This window comes from Cavia porcellus, unplaced genomic scaffold, assembly GCF_034190915.1.
Source record: "Cavia porcellus strain 051 isolate PalLab524CR breed Dunkin Hartley unplaced genomic scaffold, mCavPor4.1 scaffold_1, whole genome shotgun sequence".
Lineage (NCBI taxonomy): Eukaryota > Metazoa > Chordata > Mammalia > Rodentia > Caviidae > Cavia > Cavia porcellus.
Window position 1 is genome coordinate 74,180,939 of NW_026947484.1, and position 16,827 is coordinate 74,197,765.

At 35.5% G+C, this 16,827-nt stretch overlaps 1 protein-coding gene across 2 annotated transcripts in view; it reads right to left on the reverse strand.

Moving 5' to 3' along the window:
* Positions 1 to 708: 708 nt before the first annotated feature.
* Smc5 (structural maintenance of chromosomes 5) overlaps positions 709 to 16,827 on the reverse strand; it is a 100,391-nt gene continuing 84,272 nt past the window's right edge. Inside the window, exons 18-25 of one of the 2 annotated variants that reach the window (XM_003472279.4) lie at positions 9,663 to 9,788; positions 7,316 to 7,360; positions 6,823 to 6,918; positions 6,246 to 6,350; positions 5,797 to 5,916; positions 4,429 to 4,608; positions 4,252 to 4,347; positions 709 to 3,058 (exon numbers count right to left, since the gene is read on the reverse strand). In XM_003472279.4, coding sequence (XP_003472327.1) covers positions 2,915 to 3,058; positions 4,252 to 4,347; positions 4,429 to 4,608; positions 5,797 to 5,916; positions 6,246 to 6,350; positions 6,823 to 6,918; positions 7,316 to 7,360; positions 9,663 to 9,788 — 912 coding nt within the window. In that variant the 3' untranslated portion in view covers positions 709 to 2,914. The remainder of the gene's footprint in view (positions 3,059 to 4,251; positions 4,348 to 4,428; positions 4,609 to 5,796; positions 5,917 to 6,245; positions 6,351 to 6,822; positions 6,919 to 7,315; positions 7,361 to 9,662; positions 9,789 to 16,827) is intronic. The other variant, XM_063250065.1, reaches the window with a different exon arrangement.

The following is a 16,827-nucleotide window of genomic DNA, read 5'->3' on the forward strand; positions in this document are numbered from 1 at the left end:
CATTTAACTTACACTCAAGTTTTATGAAGGTAGTAACATGAAAATAATTGTTTCTGTAATGCTCAATGCTCAGTCTGTAAATATCTGTATCTTTTGAACAACTGACAGTATTTATCAATAAAAATGAAATAAAACCTGTATATTAACTTTACTTAAAATTCAGACTTCGTGGGATTAAAGTACAGTATATTTTTCAAGACTGAAAGTGAGAGTTAAACATACATAAAGTGCCTACTATGATGGCAGACCCCCTAATTAGGCTCCTGATCTCATTTTATCTTCTCAATGATTCTATGAATTATCATCCTCCTTTCATCAGTATAGAAAAAGTAACGTCTTCAAGTAGTGATAAACTCTGGTTTATTCAAAATACATTTATAAAATTATATAGTAACTTAATGTAAAAAATAGGAAATTGGGTATGTTTTTAGCAATTTAGTGTTTCAACACAAAAATATACTTCCCTTCTAGGTTGGCTTCTTTTAGTGGTTTGAACATTTTTTTAATGTGTGTTTGCTGCTGCAGCAGACTGTAATTTCATTGCAGGCAGACAAGGAACTACAGTTTCATCCTTCTGAACACTTAAGAGATGGCTGAGACCTGTTTTGCAAATGGGGCACTCAGATTTGTTTGGTAAACCTGAAAACCAAAATGACTCCTATGGTTCAAAGTACACAAGGTTCTCATTTTAAAAAACATACACTGAAAGGATATGAAAATATGTATTTATTACCAACAAAGTAACATTTCCAACACAGAGATTTTGACAATTATACATATGCACATACACAATAGCAGGACAAAATTACATTTTTTTCAAATACTAAAAGTTTATACTGCAAAGAAAATAGGCATATGTCCAAAAGACAATCAAAAAGCAGCAGGAAATCTTTTTTCTTACTTTGAGTATGGAAAACTTTTTAACAGACTCTCCGTAAGCAAATCAGTGAAGATTTAGTCTCCAAAAAATGCCTGTCACTTTAATGTTTCATATATTTATCACATTATTCATCAAATTAGGCCTTTTATTTGACTTTTTACAATTTGAATATAATTAAAAATCAACATTTGCAGAAAACATGAGATTTTAAGTCGCCGAGACTCTTAATACCCTAAGCCTTATTATTCCTCAAGAAGTTAAAAATGATACATAATTTATCCTTCACAGCTCAAAATTCAAGGTAAAACCAAGTATTAGCTTTGTTCAGTATAGAAACACAAATGCTTACAAACAAGTTACGAAATGTAAAATGTAAATGCAAATGTAAACTGAAATGTAATTGACCATTTTACTTTCAAATATGATTAATTTTCCAGCTTATTTTTCACATTAAGAGTTCATTTTGCAGAAACTGATGACTTGTACTAATTTAGACAATAAACTCTACCACAGAACATATTAGTAATATTATAGCAGAGAACAAAGCCAATAACATAAGTGTTTGGTAATATCCATGGACTCAATTATTACCAAGTTTTTCAGTGTTCTTGTTTAGTGAAAATATTTTAAAAACATTTTCGTACTTCATGCATTAGACAGTTTAAGGGAGGACTTTAAAAATTTTATTTATAAGGAAAAAATACTTTTCAAAGAGAAAAATGCCTAAGGGAGAGAATATAAACTCATAGATCATTATTTCTGACCTAATAAGAATATAAATTTCAATGGTCATATAAGAACATGTAAAACTCAAACAATGCAACACTGCAACTTATGCAGCTATCTGACACAAAAATATAATTTTGTCATTACCAGCATGGAGCCAATCCAAATTCAAAGACATGTCCTTGGAATAGTCCATTTTCTCATAAGATTTATTTTTTAAAAGAATAGAACTCACTGGGCACTGTTAATTAATATACCTCAGAGGCAAGTGAGTAATTTCCTCATTTAATTCTTTCAAGATGAAAGAAAACAGTTTAAAACTAGATTTTCTAAGATAATGGATAGATAAGGAATGAACTATTAGCTTAATTCTAAAACAGTACAGTTTTAAACAAATCAATGCCTTCTCTTCTTTCATAGCACTGAAAAATTTCAAATATAAAGTGTAGAAACCAGTATATGAAATCTTAAGAAAATCTTACCAAAAATAATTATAAAAATGTTTTTTTAGAAGTTTAAAATACAATTGATTTTAAATTAAAAAACAAAACAAGAAAAATCCACACACACTTTATCAGGTTATTCTTTAAAAACCCTTGTCACCTGATTTTATTCTGTCAATCTGTTGGCAGCATTTGGCATCATCTAGAGGCCACCTGGTGACATTTCAAGTAAGTCACACTATTGTTTTCTCAAGCCCAGTGCTTTCTCTTCTCTTTCCCATACTAATGCAATTATAGCATCAAGTTTCATAAAATTTTTTTCACAGACCATAAAAATCCATTTCCTAGTGGAGATAATGTTTTTATAATAGAAAAATGAATATATTTGTCATAAATTATTACTATACATTAGACATTTCCATATCAATTTTAAAAGATTAAATGTAACACTGGGATAAACTAGGTTTTAAGTTTTAGAGTCATCTTTAAGCTCTAAAAGTAACTAAAATTCTTCTTCAATTAAAGCTCAGGCTACTATGTGATTTATGATTAAGAACCCTAGTTCCATTGTATCTTTGATTTGCAATAATAACCATCTTTAACGTTGGGAATCCAGGACTCACAGTCAGAATAATAAGGACACAAGTTCAACTAAGACTGAGACTTAACTATTCCCACCAGATGATGTTCCAGAGAACAGGGGTCTTTATGGTCTTTATTTCATCAACCTTTTGTATTTAAAAGCAGGTTTCAAAAAATAACCAATTTTCTATTTTAATAAATCTCTTAATTTTTATTCAGTTAAGCCAGTTATTAACAGAATTTAACAACAACAACAACTCTTAAAAGTTTCTTCTATTCACTTCTATTGAGACGGCTGAGTAAATGTTATACGGCGGCGCCGCCTTTGGAAAGCTTTTAAACTCCATTTATTTGACTCCAGCATATGAGGACCATTGTAGATAAACAATACTGTCATCTTTTCAGAATAAGGAAGATTTTGCAGCAGCTGTAGGCATTAAAATAAACTGTCACGTATACATGTCACTCTGTACATTGAGAATCAGTTTTCCAATCTTCCATGTGTACAGCCAAATATATCAACTTATTATAATATTACCAAAACTCTTATGAAGCTCTCAAACACCAATGAATGGAATGATCTTAGCTTTACACCTAAAGCTTGGTGTAAAGAATAATCAACACATGCTTGGGAGTCCTCTATATTTCCCAGGACAAATGGTATCATACAACCCTTTACCTTTCCTAAGATTGATATTTTTCCTTTTATCCATAAACACTTCTCATACAACTTCTACAAGTCAAGCACTGTAATAAATTGGTAGCCACAGATGTTTGGTTTATAGGCCAAAGTGTCTGATAAAAAAAGAAAAAGGTATTTGGCAGATCTGGCTCTTGCACACAGCATCTGCTGAAAAGTAGGTAATATAATCCAAAAGAAATTTGAATTTAAGATGGGCTCTCCAATGAAATTATTCATGAAAACTCACTGAAAAAAAGGAAAAAAATCTGACTATGTTAATAAACACATCCTTGAGTATATTACCTTCATAATTTAACTGCAGCAGTAGATGTTACACAAGAAAACTCCCTACTGCAATAGTCTAGCTCAATGGCGGCAAACCTATATAGCACATGTGCTACACTGGGCTGTCTGTATCTCTGAAAAGTCTGAACAGCTCGCCATCAGTGGTCTGGATTATGGGAAGTCTTCTGTAATGGTAACTGTGCTATTGTCCATGCTAATCTGTATGTAAAAGATGCTGATACACTTTTGATTTCCTCTGGGTCAGGGTAGAAGAAATAACAGAGAGGGGCAGCAAGCGACAGGTCAGGACTTCCTGAGGACACGGAGCAGGCAAGGGGCCGGGCAGTTACACCTCTCAGTTACCTTTTAGTGCTAAGAGAAACTTTACTGTAAGAGTAATGATGCCAAATAGGGAAGAAGTCTTGGCTCTAGAACACAATATACTGCTTACATTTCTTCTTCTTCAAATAACCAGATTTCTGATTAGGTATGTCACTCGATCTTGTGCCTTACAGTAAATATTACTGTAATCTTCTTAGCTCCTTTTTTGGGAGAGTTCCTTCTCATATTTATAGACTGAGCTAAAATCTGCTTTACAGTTAGACACAGAGACTTCTGAGTATTTGAGCACTGGGAGGTTGCTTACTACTTACCTTTGGTGTAATAAAGAAGTACTGAGATGTGTTTTCTTTACAGGCAGTGTTTACAACCATTTCAAATACTCTCCGTTCATTGATTGGGTCCATCCCCTAAACCATGACATAACAATGATTACATCTGTACCTTCTGCAGGGCACAATAAAATCTAAATAAAGGAATAATGACTGTACCTGGTTAATTTCGTCGACTACTCTAAATGGACATCTGTTCAGCTCTTGAAGTGCCATCAAGTACAGCATGGTAGAAACACTTCTTTCACCTCCACTTTGATGATGAGGAGTCAGTTCATGCAACTGAGTACTACTACGAAACTTGACTCTAATTCGAATCCCGTATTTATCATAGTCTTCCTATAAAAGATTTAAAATTTGAAAGATTAGTCTTCCTTGCTAAGTAATCATTTGAAAATAAATTGATGAATCAATAGTAAGAGTAAAGAACTTAAAATTCAGTAATACCAATTTAAAACTAAAGCAATAAAATATTAAAGTTACTACCTAAAAACGTGAAGAGCTTCCAAAGATCTATTACTTAAAGGAATGGTTCACATTAAAAGTGACTTTCTCCTTACTTGATACCATTATTTTCTACTTTATTGGGCTTTCCCAAAAATTTTCAGAAATTACCAAGGAGAATTTTAATGGAAAAGCACTATCTTAATTCCAAAGTGCTAGACTGTAAAACTATAAGTAAAAATAGCTAAAATACAACGGAGTGCTATGCCATTTTCTGCCAGAGAAGCAGCTGTGTGTGCTACTGCACAGGACCACCAGTACTCCCACTCCTTCAGCTGGTCACAAAAGAAGGGGGAATTTTTATATTGTGCCACATATTATTTATATACACTATGCCACATTAAAAAATGACACGTCATACACACAGTACTTTGTAAAAAAATCTGACATACTAGAGATGATCAATAAATATTACTGTAATCAGTACATTCAATATTCTATATCTTTTGCCAAAACTGAGTCTGCTCCAAGGTTTATATACTGTTTTTATCCATGTATTTTGCTATTTCTAGGTCAGAGGCTTTGATTCACCCTAAGACTGTGGCCTGGTCTGCGTGAGTGACAGAGGCAGGACCCTGGGTACTGTACCAGGTCTGTGGCCCCTTCCCCGTTGGCCCTGGCCCCCGCCGCCATGAAAGCAGCAGCCTGTTCCACCACACCCTTCTCGCCAATGCCTTGCTGCCAGGCGATCACGTCCTGAACTCCCTGGTACTAAACCTCAACCTCTCCCCTTTTACGCTGTGGCTACTGGCTACTGTGTGCTGTTAGGGAGGCTGACTAAAGCATCCAGACTAGATATACAGAGCCAGTGAGGTACTGGTCACTCATCTCCAACATCACCAATCTGGAGGTGAGGGGCGGGGGGTGCAACCCTAATGGAATCTCCTAGGTGGTTTTTTCCTTTCTCTGGATAATTTTACAGCAAATAAGACTAGATATAACTCTAGGGTAAATATATTTACATGTACTTTTAGTATCAATTAATATTATTTAATAAGAAACATATTCAAAGTGCAATTTTACCTCATTTTCTGTATGGAGATCAACTTCACCAGCACACTGCATGGAACTAAAAAAATTGCTGAATTTTTCATTAATTTTTTCGACTAGCTCTTTTAAGGGATTTAGCCACCGTTCTTTTACCTAAAAATAAAGGCAATATAAAATACATTTTAGAAGTATTTTTAAATCCTGATACAAAACTTTACATATGACAAATTTTACATCAACTATCAATCTGGTTGTAAGAACATACTTTTTCTTTCCCTTTCATTTTTAAAATTTTTTAATTTTTGATACCAAGAATCAAACGCAAGACCTTGAGCTTGCCAGGGAGGTGCTGTGCTGCTAAGCTATATCCTTGGGCCCATTTTTTCTTTTAGATAAAAAAAAAATTTCGTTTTGTATTACTCTACATGTCCATATCAGCTATGATAAGCATATGAAAAAAAAGACAAAAATTTGAAAATTACCTGTGAAATGTTTTCCCTGTATTTGTCTAGTTCAACTTTCTTTCCCTTTAATTCCTCAGTTAACTGTACTATTTCTTCTTCTCTTTTTGTGTATTCTTGAACCACCTGGCAGGAAAAGAAATATTTAAGATAAATCTGTCTGAGGATAAAATTATATAAAAATTTGCATCAATTAAATTATCTGAAAATGTCAATTGTGTTGCAGTTTGTATACAATTAATTTATGTTCTTATACTGAAAATGCCTCTTAATCTTGAAAAAATAGATATTGCAGTATTTCTAGTTAACCCAACTATTCTTTTTTATACAGAAAAGGCACAGAACACTGTGTTCCTTAGGAAGAATCTATTTAAAATTCTAATAGATTCAGAATCTGGCATTTAAAGCACATTGTTCCTGCTGTCTAGCTTATTATTACCAAGCGCTCTAGTACAGAGTGGGAGGCAAGGGCTGGAGGGAACTGTGTGTGTGTGTGTGTGTGTGTGTGTGTGTGTGTGTGTGTGTGCGTGTGCGTGTGCGTGTGTGTGTAGGGTAAAGTGGTGGCAGCTGCAGAATGGGAATAGAGAAAGGAGCGTACTGTAGGATTCAGTCCTGTGAAGCAAGAAGCTCTTGATCTTTCTTCAGTTAATAAAGCATCAATTTCATCCAATGTGTTTGGAAGATCTTGGAAAGCCTAAAGAAAAAAAAGATGTCTAGCATTAGAGACAGTATAGTAAAAACAGTTCAATTCAAATAGTTAAAAGGAAAATTATGTGCTAAGTATCTACTATCAATCAACAGCATGCTAGCACATGAGGATTCAAAGAAATTATAAACATGGTCTTTTGCCGCAAAGACTTATCCATCAAAAGAGAACACAATGTATACATTGGATAACACATTGGACAACACAATGTATTGGTGTTGAGTATTAAAATAAGCAGTACATATCAGACAGGCTATGGAACTTAAGAGAAAGGAAGTATCAGTTCATGCCACAGGACAGTTAAGAGAAATGAAAGGCCCATCTCTGGGCTTTAAAGCAACTGGCTAGAAAAAAGCAAGTCAGAGGGAAGAAGAGCACTGCATACCATGGGGGGTGAGGAGTTGTGTCCATTTGGAATGGTGGGTACTTGCTGAATTGGTAGAATGGGTCCAGAATATGTGGGGCATTGAAAGAGAGCAAGAAGTTAGAACTTTATACTGTACGTATGAAGAACTACAAAAGCATCCTAAGAATCCAATTTCTTTGACAGGATTTCACCATTGGACTATCTTCTGAATCCATGCCACAGGGACAAACCAGAACATACACTTTTGCTATATGGGGAAGCAAGAGATACATTGTTTTGCCTAGCACAACCTGAAAAGTCCTATACAAACACACACCAATGGATTCAGAATCTGGCATTTAAATTAAAGCACATTGTTCCTGCTGTCTAGAACGTGTCTTGAAGACACGTTTGATTCTAGCACATTGTATTCATCTAAATGTCTTAATCTCCTATTTTTACAACAACCTTTACAATGCAGTTCAACCTCAAAAGACCTTCAAGTGTTTGTTTTGTGCATCTGTTGGCTCTAGTTTTCCACTGAGCTTTGAGCTTATGTGCCTGACATAGTTGACATCCTCACCTGACTCTTAACAGGTATCTTAAAGCTCGGACGGAGAAACAGATTCTTCTGTTCATTCACCTTCCCCATCACTTTGAGAGAACTGTTTCGTTCAATATTCTCCACAGAAGTAAATACCATCACTACTTGGGAAAAAATTGGAGGTTCTTTTACTCTTCATCTCAAATCATAAATTCTGCTGGCTGTTTACTAAAAGATACTTAACCCTATTAATCTCTCTCTGCAGGGCTAACAGCTACTCCAGACCACGAGCACCTCTTCCTTACTGAAATCAATGTAATCCTCCAAATGGTCTCCCTGCTTCCATTACGGAATCTATTCTCCACAGGGAAGTTAAGAGCGTTCTTTCATAAACTAGACTTAGTAACATCATTTTTGTGTTTAAAATTCTCCAGTAGATTCCATCTCAAAAATAATATATCCAAACTACTTGTATGGTCTAGAAGGCCCTCTTCTGTTTTTTGATGTTTTGTTTTTTTTTTTTTTTTTTTTTTTGGTACTGGGAATCAAACTCATAACCTCACGCTTGCCAGGCAGGCGCTATACCACTGAGCTAAACCCCTAGCCCTAAATATTTAGTGTAATCTCTTTCCACAACTGTAGATTTTTTTTTTTTTTTTTTTTTGGTACTTGGGATCAAACTCATGACCTCATGCTTATCAGGCAAGCGCTTAAATCACTGAGCTAAATCCCCAGCCCCTTCTGTTTGCATTGTAATTTTTAGCCCCACTAAGATTCCTTCTATGCTAAACATGACAAACACTACCACTGTCTGAGCTATTTTCTTTGTCCAGGCTATTTTTCCCTCACATCCTCACCTGACTGGTTTTGGTCAGGACTTATCTAAAATCGTATTTTCTCAAAGAAGCTACCACTAACCAGCTTCCCATATTTGTCACTCTCATCCCTTACCTTCTTTTATTTTTCTTCTTAGTATCTCTTCCTGTCTGACAATATTTACCTGCTTTCTGTATTTTTGTCTGCCCCATTCTCCAGACAGAGAATATTAAGTATGTCTGCCTTGTTCAATATGTGTCATATAGCAGCTTATTTATATAATGGACATATTATCTTTTAATTTTGCTTCTTTTAAAAAGAAGTATGACTCAACAAGGATGTATCATGTTATTTCTTAAAATAATTATTACAACTACTCTACTGGTATTTATTTTGTAAAAACAAAGTGTATTTTGGAGAAATTTTAGTACTTGAAAACAATAAGCACTGGAATTAACTTTACGAATTTCTACTCAATTCCTAATATGTACTTGGTCAAATTCATCCTCTGTGGTTTTCATGTCCCCGATCCTTTGAGGATTTCCCATTTATAATCCAAATCAGTTCTTTTTTCAGTGTTGTTTTTACCTTTTATCCTTTATTTTTCTAAATATCACCCCATCGTTACTCTTATGTACTGATGATTCGTATAATGTTTCTATGAAACACCATATTCCATATCTTTTAACTACAGCCCTTAAAAGTGGTTTAAAAGAAAAAGCCCACTCTTACTGTAAGCACTGAATATTATGGTACCAAAAAATTTTAAATGTAATTCCTATGCCTTAAAAATTTTAGTACTGAGCATAGTACAAAATTTTAGTACTGAGTACTGACTTATTGGTGCCACATTTGAGTAGGAAAAAAACAAGACTCCTTTATATACATATTCAGTTTTACAACAGGGGAAAATGCTCTTTTTTAAAAGAACACAGTCCATTTCTATGGCCGATACAAGGTCAAAATTACTTGGCTTAAAAATAATGTGTTACAGCAACTGTGGCATTAAATATTTTTTATACTTACTGTCTGATATTCCTGAGGGACAGTCTGCTGCGCACCCAGGTTACATACTTGCCTAGCTCTCTTCATAAGTTCCTTGCATTTCTGCAATAATCGCTGCCTATTTTCATCCAACTCAATGAAATGTTGCTATCACAAGAAAAAAAATTTTGAAGATTTGAATGTTACTATTAACAGATAATCAGATAATCATAGGCTATTTTATTAAATCAAATATCAATAAATTATTGAATGTTGACTATGATATAACCAAATCATTTCAACCATATCTCACATCAACACTGCTTTTATTGTAATGGTTAAATTTCCATTTAAACTTTAAACTATATCAGCACACTACTAATCTGGCATTTCTGTAATACGCAAGAATTGCTTTTTTTGGAAGTTTAGTTATATGTAGTTAATTACATCCTGGTGAAATTCTAAAAACACAATATTTAGACTTCACATCGGAAAACTCAGCACTCCAATGTAAACCTTTACATTGTGCTTGATAGCTTCCCAAGTGTGTTTTATATGTACTTATCATCTTTTCATAGACCTACTTATTCATTCTTTCATCAAACAAATACTGAGAATGTAACTGTCAGTATTATACTCTGTATTACACATAGAAAGGTGAGTACGAAAAAGACACAGAATCATTCCTGTAACAGAAACAGGTACTATTTTCTGCATCTTTCTGTGTTACGCCCTTGGCTAAGTGCTTCACACACATACCTTTTATTTCTCCCAATAGTGTACCAGTAACATTATCTCTGTTTCACATGCTAGGGAGATAAAGAAGACTGAAAGTACTAAACAATTTGTCCAAGCTCACACATTTATTCAGAGGCTGTCACAATCTACATTCATGTCTGCTGAGGGTACATGATCACATCTTTAGAGTATGATGCTTTGCAAAGGGGGCAGACTACAGAGAAATTAAGTGAGAGAAAGAAATACAGGAAAATCAGAGTGGTAACAGACTAGGACAACGGAACAGTTTCAGGGGAGAAGACATTACTCAAGAAGCAGAAGCAGAAGGAATTATGATTATGAACTGAAGGAAAGGTATAGAAGCCTCAAAAATATGTTTATTTAGGGAACAAGTAATTTAATATAATTAAAAAAGATTTCCTCCCCCTCTACCCCAGCACTAGGGACTGAACCTAGGGTTTTCCCAGTGAGTTACATCCCCAGTCTTTACTTTGCAAACTTTCTGCCTCAGCCCCGCAGTGTTGGGGTGATAGTTACGTTATTACCAGTTAGCCAGAGAACTTTTCAGGCTGCGAAAGATCAGGGTTGGAAGAGTGGGCAGGCTCCAGACTGCAAAAGTTTCATGTAATGAGGAGGGAATCTAATCTGCTGGATGTCTTTTATAGACCATTACCACAACTACTACACTGATACTAATTTATTTTAGTCCATCATAGTATTTTGAAATGTGTTCTCTCTCTTTTTAGGTGTGGCTGAGTTTGTAAGAATCCTGCCCATGATCACAGAACTAGCAGTGAACAGGTTTCTAAGAAAGAAAACAGGTCTATCTTACTCTTTCCACTAAACTTCAAACTAGTCTTCACAAAGTACCCTGTGGTAGGGAGTCCATGCATAAGCCACACCCAGATCTATTTGACTAATACTTCTGAGGCTGGGGCTTGAGCACTTGCATTATTAACAAGGCCTCTGGATGGTTTTTATGCACATCACTTTTTTTTTTTTTTTTCTGTTTTTGAGATGGGGTCTCGCTATGCAGTTCAGGCTGGCCTTGAGCTCACTTTGTAGCCCAGGCTGGTCTTGGCAGCGATCCTCCCACCTCAGCCTCCCAGAGTGCTGGGATTACAGGCGTAAACCACCACGCCAGGCTTTTTATGCATGCCACTTTGATAGCAAATAAACTAAGACAAAAAGAAAAAGTAAAAACACATGACCTAGATTGAAAATATGAGCAAGTCTTTATACTCATCATTTAGTATTATGGTTTCTTTTTATCAACTCCTCCGTCCCTGACACAGATAAAACATCATCGTAAGTTGTTATCCCCAGATGCTGTCAGATAATGTAACCTTGTTTTCTTTTAAAACTTTTTTTTTTACTACAGGCAAAATATATTTTTTGTAAACTATCTTAGTAATGTCTATCTAACTTGCAGTTATAAAAATAAAAATTTCTTACAGCCATTAACAGTTTAGGGTACATATTGTTTCAATCCCTTTTCTGTGTTAATTATATGTATTCTTATAAACATTTTACTAATTCATATAAAAAAATCAATTGGATTAGACCAGTTCATTTTTCTGTGAGTTGTTCACTTAACAATGTGCTTCTGCATTTTCTGCAGGTTCAGGAGATAAGTACTTCACTTTTTATGAATGGACACATAGTATTACAGAGTGAATACTCTTCAGTTTATGTAACCATTCCCTTATTAACTGGCGTGTAAGTTGCTTCCAATTTTTCCTTGTTACATGCAATGTTCCAATGAAGATCCTTTTGGACATGAGTACCATAATTGACTCCTAGAACTAGAATCCTGGCTCGGGGGGGGGGGCGGGGGGAGGGGGCAGCACATGCATGGTAAGTTCTGATAACTACTGCCAGACTGTAAATGTTTGTTGTCATTAAAAATGCTATTTTGCTTTAGCTTTATTTAAATGATCACACTATTTTTCATTGTAAATGATCCCTCATTCCTTCAAATAATTAACTTTTAATTGTCTACTTTTAAATAATTTCTTTTCCTTTAGAATTATTTTGTTCTTAGCTGGAGACCAATAGTGAAAGGATGACATAAAAGATAAAAACTTCAAAACTATACAAGAAAAAAGCCATCAGCTACTTTGAAGGCAATAAGATTCACTATGATGCTCACTCTGGTTTGACTATTATCCTCTTTTGAAGTTCTGTAAGGTTTACAATATTTAGGTTTTACTGGTCTTGTTCTCTACTGTTTTGTTCAACTTTTAATACCTAATGAGATAGACAATTCTTCTTAAGGAAGCAAGAGGCATTATGGTAACCATTGTTGATAACCTTGTACTCTGTTTTTACATCATGTGCTATGTTTATCCTTGGTTTTGACTGACAGCTTTGTTTTATCATGTTTGATTTTATTCTCTTACAAAAAAAAGTAGTAAGATCTATGGGAGCAATAAAACCCAAAATGTGTAAATTTTGTTGTAATAGAGAGGAAAAAAAAAGTGCCCTAAAGGATACAACAGCAAGTGTGTTAGGTGTGTTAAATAGATGACCATATTAATATTTTTGATTGGATCATTGAACACAACTATTTGCAGTCTCACTGTTCGAATGTTCACTTTGTATGCTTTGATCCTGTGACCTGAATCACCGTTTCTAAGATGATAGTGTGTAATCTATTAACTAGTGATATCTTACTGTTTTTTTTTGTAGTTCTGTATTACTTGTACCCTTACACTGTTTTGTTTTGTTGTTTTTTTCTCTTTTTCCTTTTAAATTAAAAAAAAAAAAGCCATCATAGTATTGCACACATTGCTTTTGTTAAAAAATTTTTACCCAGCTCTGACCCACTTAAAAATTTTTCAGTTCATTTCTAATACAGGCTTTATAGTTTTCCATAACAGGCAATAGGTAGTTGCCATTTTGTTATCAACATCATCTTTAAAATGTTCATGGCCTCTGATCCAGAATTCTCTTCAAGTAATTTATCCTCATCACCAAGGGGTTCATAAAAATACGTATTTTCAAATACTCATTATTCATGAAAACAAAAACATGGGAGAACTACCTAAATATCTATGAAGGGATTAAATTAATATAGCTGTGTGATGGCATATTACATAGTCATTTACAGTGATGTCAGAATACTAAATGAAGCTGGCTGTGGTAGCACACACCTATAATCCTACCACTTAGAGGCTGAGGCAGGAGGACTGCCACAAGTTCAAGGACCACCTGGACTACACAGTAAGACAAAGGCCAGCCTGAAATACACAGTGAGACTCCATCTCAGAAAAAGAGAATGCTTTTATGACTAGAAAAAATATTTACAAGTCATAATGGTCATTTAAATCCCATTTTCTAACCCCACCAAATAATGGAAAGGTATACCAAAGTTAATAGGTGGGATATCTGGTGATGAGACTATAGTATTTTTTTCCCACTGGAAAGCTGTGGCTGGCCCAGCAGCTGGTCGGATGGCTAGCAGGGAGAGAGTGAAAAATCATAAGCAGTGGTGAGAATGTGACCCTGTTTCTGAAGGGCCCTGCAGAGCCAGCAATTGGTGAAGAGGTGAACCAGCACTGCTGGGGAACACAGACACACAGGACAGGAGCAGGCAGGCGGGTCTGCCATTTCATTACAAAGGGTTCAGTGGGAATCCCAGCAGCCGAACAATTCCAGTCACTTCACTGCCAACATCCTGGAGAAGACAGAGGGAAGGTAGGCCACCTTGTCACAGCAAACTGCTGGAAGCTGGGAAGCAGAACTAGGGGAATTCTACTGAGAGGCAGGAGCTGCAACCACATAGACTCTGCTCCAGCAGCTGCCCAAAGCCAGTCCTCACCCTAACTACAAAGGACTGGAAGAATCCCCCTGGTCTGCGACCAGCAGAGTAGTGCTATGCCAGCAGTGTAGGCAGGCAAGCAGCCTTACCCTACAGTGGGGCACGGGCACTCCCACCACCCTACAACCAATGTGCAAGAGAAGCTGGTGGTGTGGAACAGAAGCAGGTGTGCAAGGAATGGAAGGAGCTTCTTGTACACAGGTCTGGGAGCAACCCTTGGCTTTCACTCTCCGATGGCACCACAGCAACTGGGGCAGAACACACAGAAAAAAATGCTAAGGAGACGCACACATCCAGTATGCTGTCAGCTAAAGACCAGCCCCAGCCCTGCATCCCATCTGGGGCAGAGATCAGCACCATACCTAGCACAAATCCTACTGCACACCTGGTGAGGTTACACAGCACGTCTCTGGGATGTAACTTGGACAGTACCACAAAACTGTAGACACCAGACAAATTTTATTATTTTTCTTTGTTTGATTTTTCTGTAGAGTTGGGATTTTTTTCTTTTGACTTAGGTTTCTTCCCTGTATTTTGTTTTGTTCTATTCATCTTTAGTCTCTCTTAATTTTATGATATCTTCATATTAGTGAACATATGTCTTCTTTTTTTGGGTCATTTCAATATTCTTTTGCTTTCTCTTTCATTTGTTCTTTTCATCAATTTCTCAAAACTTGGATGACCATCCTTTGCCCTTAGGCCTTCTCTCTTCTCATTTGTCCCCTATCCCTCATAAATCTCACACACACATGGTAAAATCACCTACAAAAGGGAAACTCATTGCATATAAGTTCTTGGTATATTCTGGATTTTGTCATTTAACTGCACAGTTTGCTCCTATGGTTAAAAGCACCAAATTAATACTTAACAGAGGCAGTTCCTAGGCTATGCCTGATGCTATTGCTAACTGCACTACCTTAGCAAAGATGTCATAAGAGTTGTAATCAGTTTTTCTCCCTCATATGAAAACATCATGATTATCTGAGGTTAAACCATCACCATAATCCAGTACCAAAGGCCTGGGTGCTGAGCCAAGTAGCAACTTCTCATCCTTAATAAATTGGTAAGGTAGGTTCTTGAGATAAACACAAAGACCAACAACTGCCTACACCTGGAAGACATCTTTAAGGAAAAAACATCTCCTAGGAAAGACCTGATACTACTGATAAAGCTGTCTAACATAAGAAATCTACAAGCTTCAACATAGAAAACAAAATAAAAAAATAAGAAAATGATAAAGACACAGAAGGAAAATACAACTGTAGACCTCCAGCCCCCGCAAGACAAATTCAGAGCACAATGAGATACAGGAAATAGGAAGCCACCAACTGGAAATTTCTAAAATGATAGCAGCAGAAGTGAAAAAAACAAATGGATGAAGCAATAGAACAAATAATCTCTCAGGTCAAACAAGAAATGAAAATCAAAATGACAGACATGCTAAACCAATCTAGAGTGACACAGATAAAATAGAGGAGCTGAGGAAAATGATGAAAACCATGAATTTGCCACATAGGAAAGAAGTAGAATTCATGAAACAGATCCAAACAGACATCTAGGAGATTAAAAATTCTACTGAAAGTACACTCAACAGATGGGAGTAGAATCCTGTTTAGAAGACAGGATTGTGGATAGTGACCACAAAAAGAAAGATATCTGAAAAATAGCAAGAGACAATGAAAAGTCAATCCAACAGCTGCAATCAAATAAATAAATAAATAATAAAATAAAAATTAGGGCCTATTAAAAAGCAAGAGATAGCACCATAAAAAAACTTGTTCATAGAAGTAATGGCAGAAAACTTCCCAAATGTTGACAAAGAATTTCACATATAAATGAGATTTTTAGATTTCCAATTAGCTATGATCAAAATAAATCTACACCAAGGCATATAATAAAGATTCCAGAAATTCAGCACAATAGAACATTAAAAGTGGTTAGAGAAAAGAAACAAAGGAAACATAATTAAGAAAAGCCCATCAGAATCACAGCAGACTTTTCAACACAACACTCAAGTCAAAGAATTTGGAGTGAAGTTTCAACAACTAAAAGAAGACAACTTTCAACCTAGATTGAAGTTCCCTGCAAAACTCTTTCAAAATTGAAGGAGAAATAAGATACTCCCATGACAAAAAGCTGAAGAAATTCATGACCACAAACCAGCTCTCCAAAATGCTCTGAAGGATACTGTAGAAAGAGACACCAAAGACCACAATTCCAAGAACATTAATACAAAGAAGCCACCAGACAAAGTAGACAATTAAATGGGAGTGGGGTGGGGCAGCACACTACCACAGGAAAGTAACATGACAACCACGAAGTAGATAATCTCAGTTATAGCCATCAATGTTAATGGTATCAATTCACCAAGTAAAAGAAACAAACTGGCAGAATGGATCAAGAAGCAGGACCCAACAATACACTTGCATAAAAGAAAACCATTTAATTCAAAAAGCAATTAGACAATGGAAAACAATACACCATGCCACAGGAATCTGGAAAAAAGTAGACATAGCTATTCTATTTGCAGGTAAAGTGAACTTCAAGCTGAGACTGATCCAAACACATAAAGTCCTACATAGTTATTAAGAGAAAACTGCAAGAAGAGATAACAATCATAAATATATGTACACTTAATACTGAACC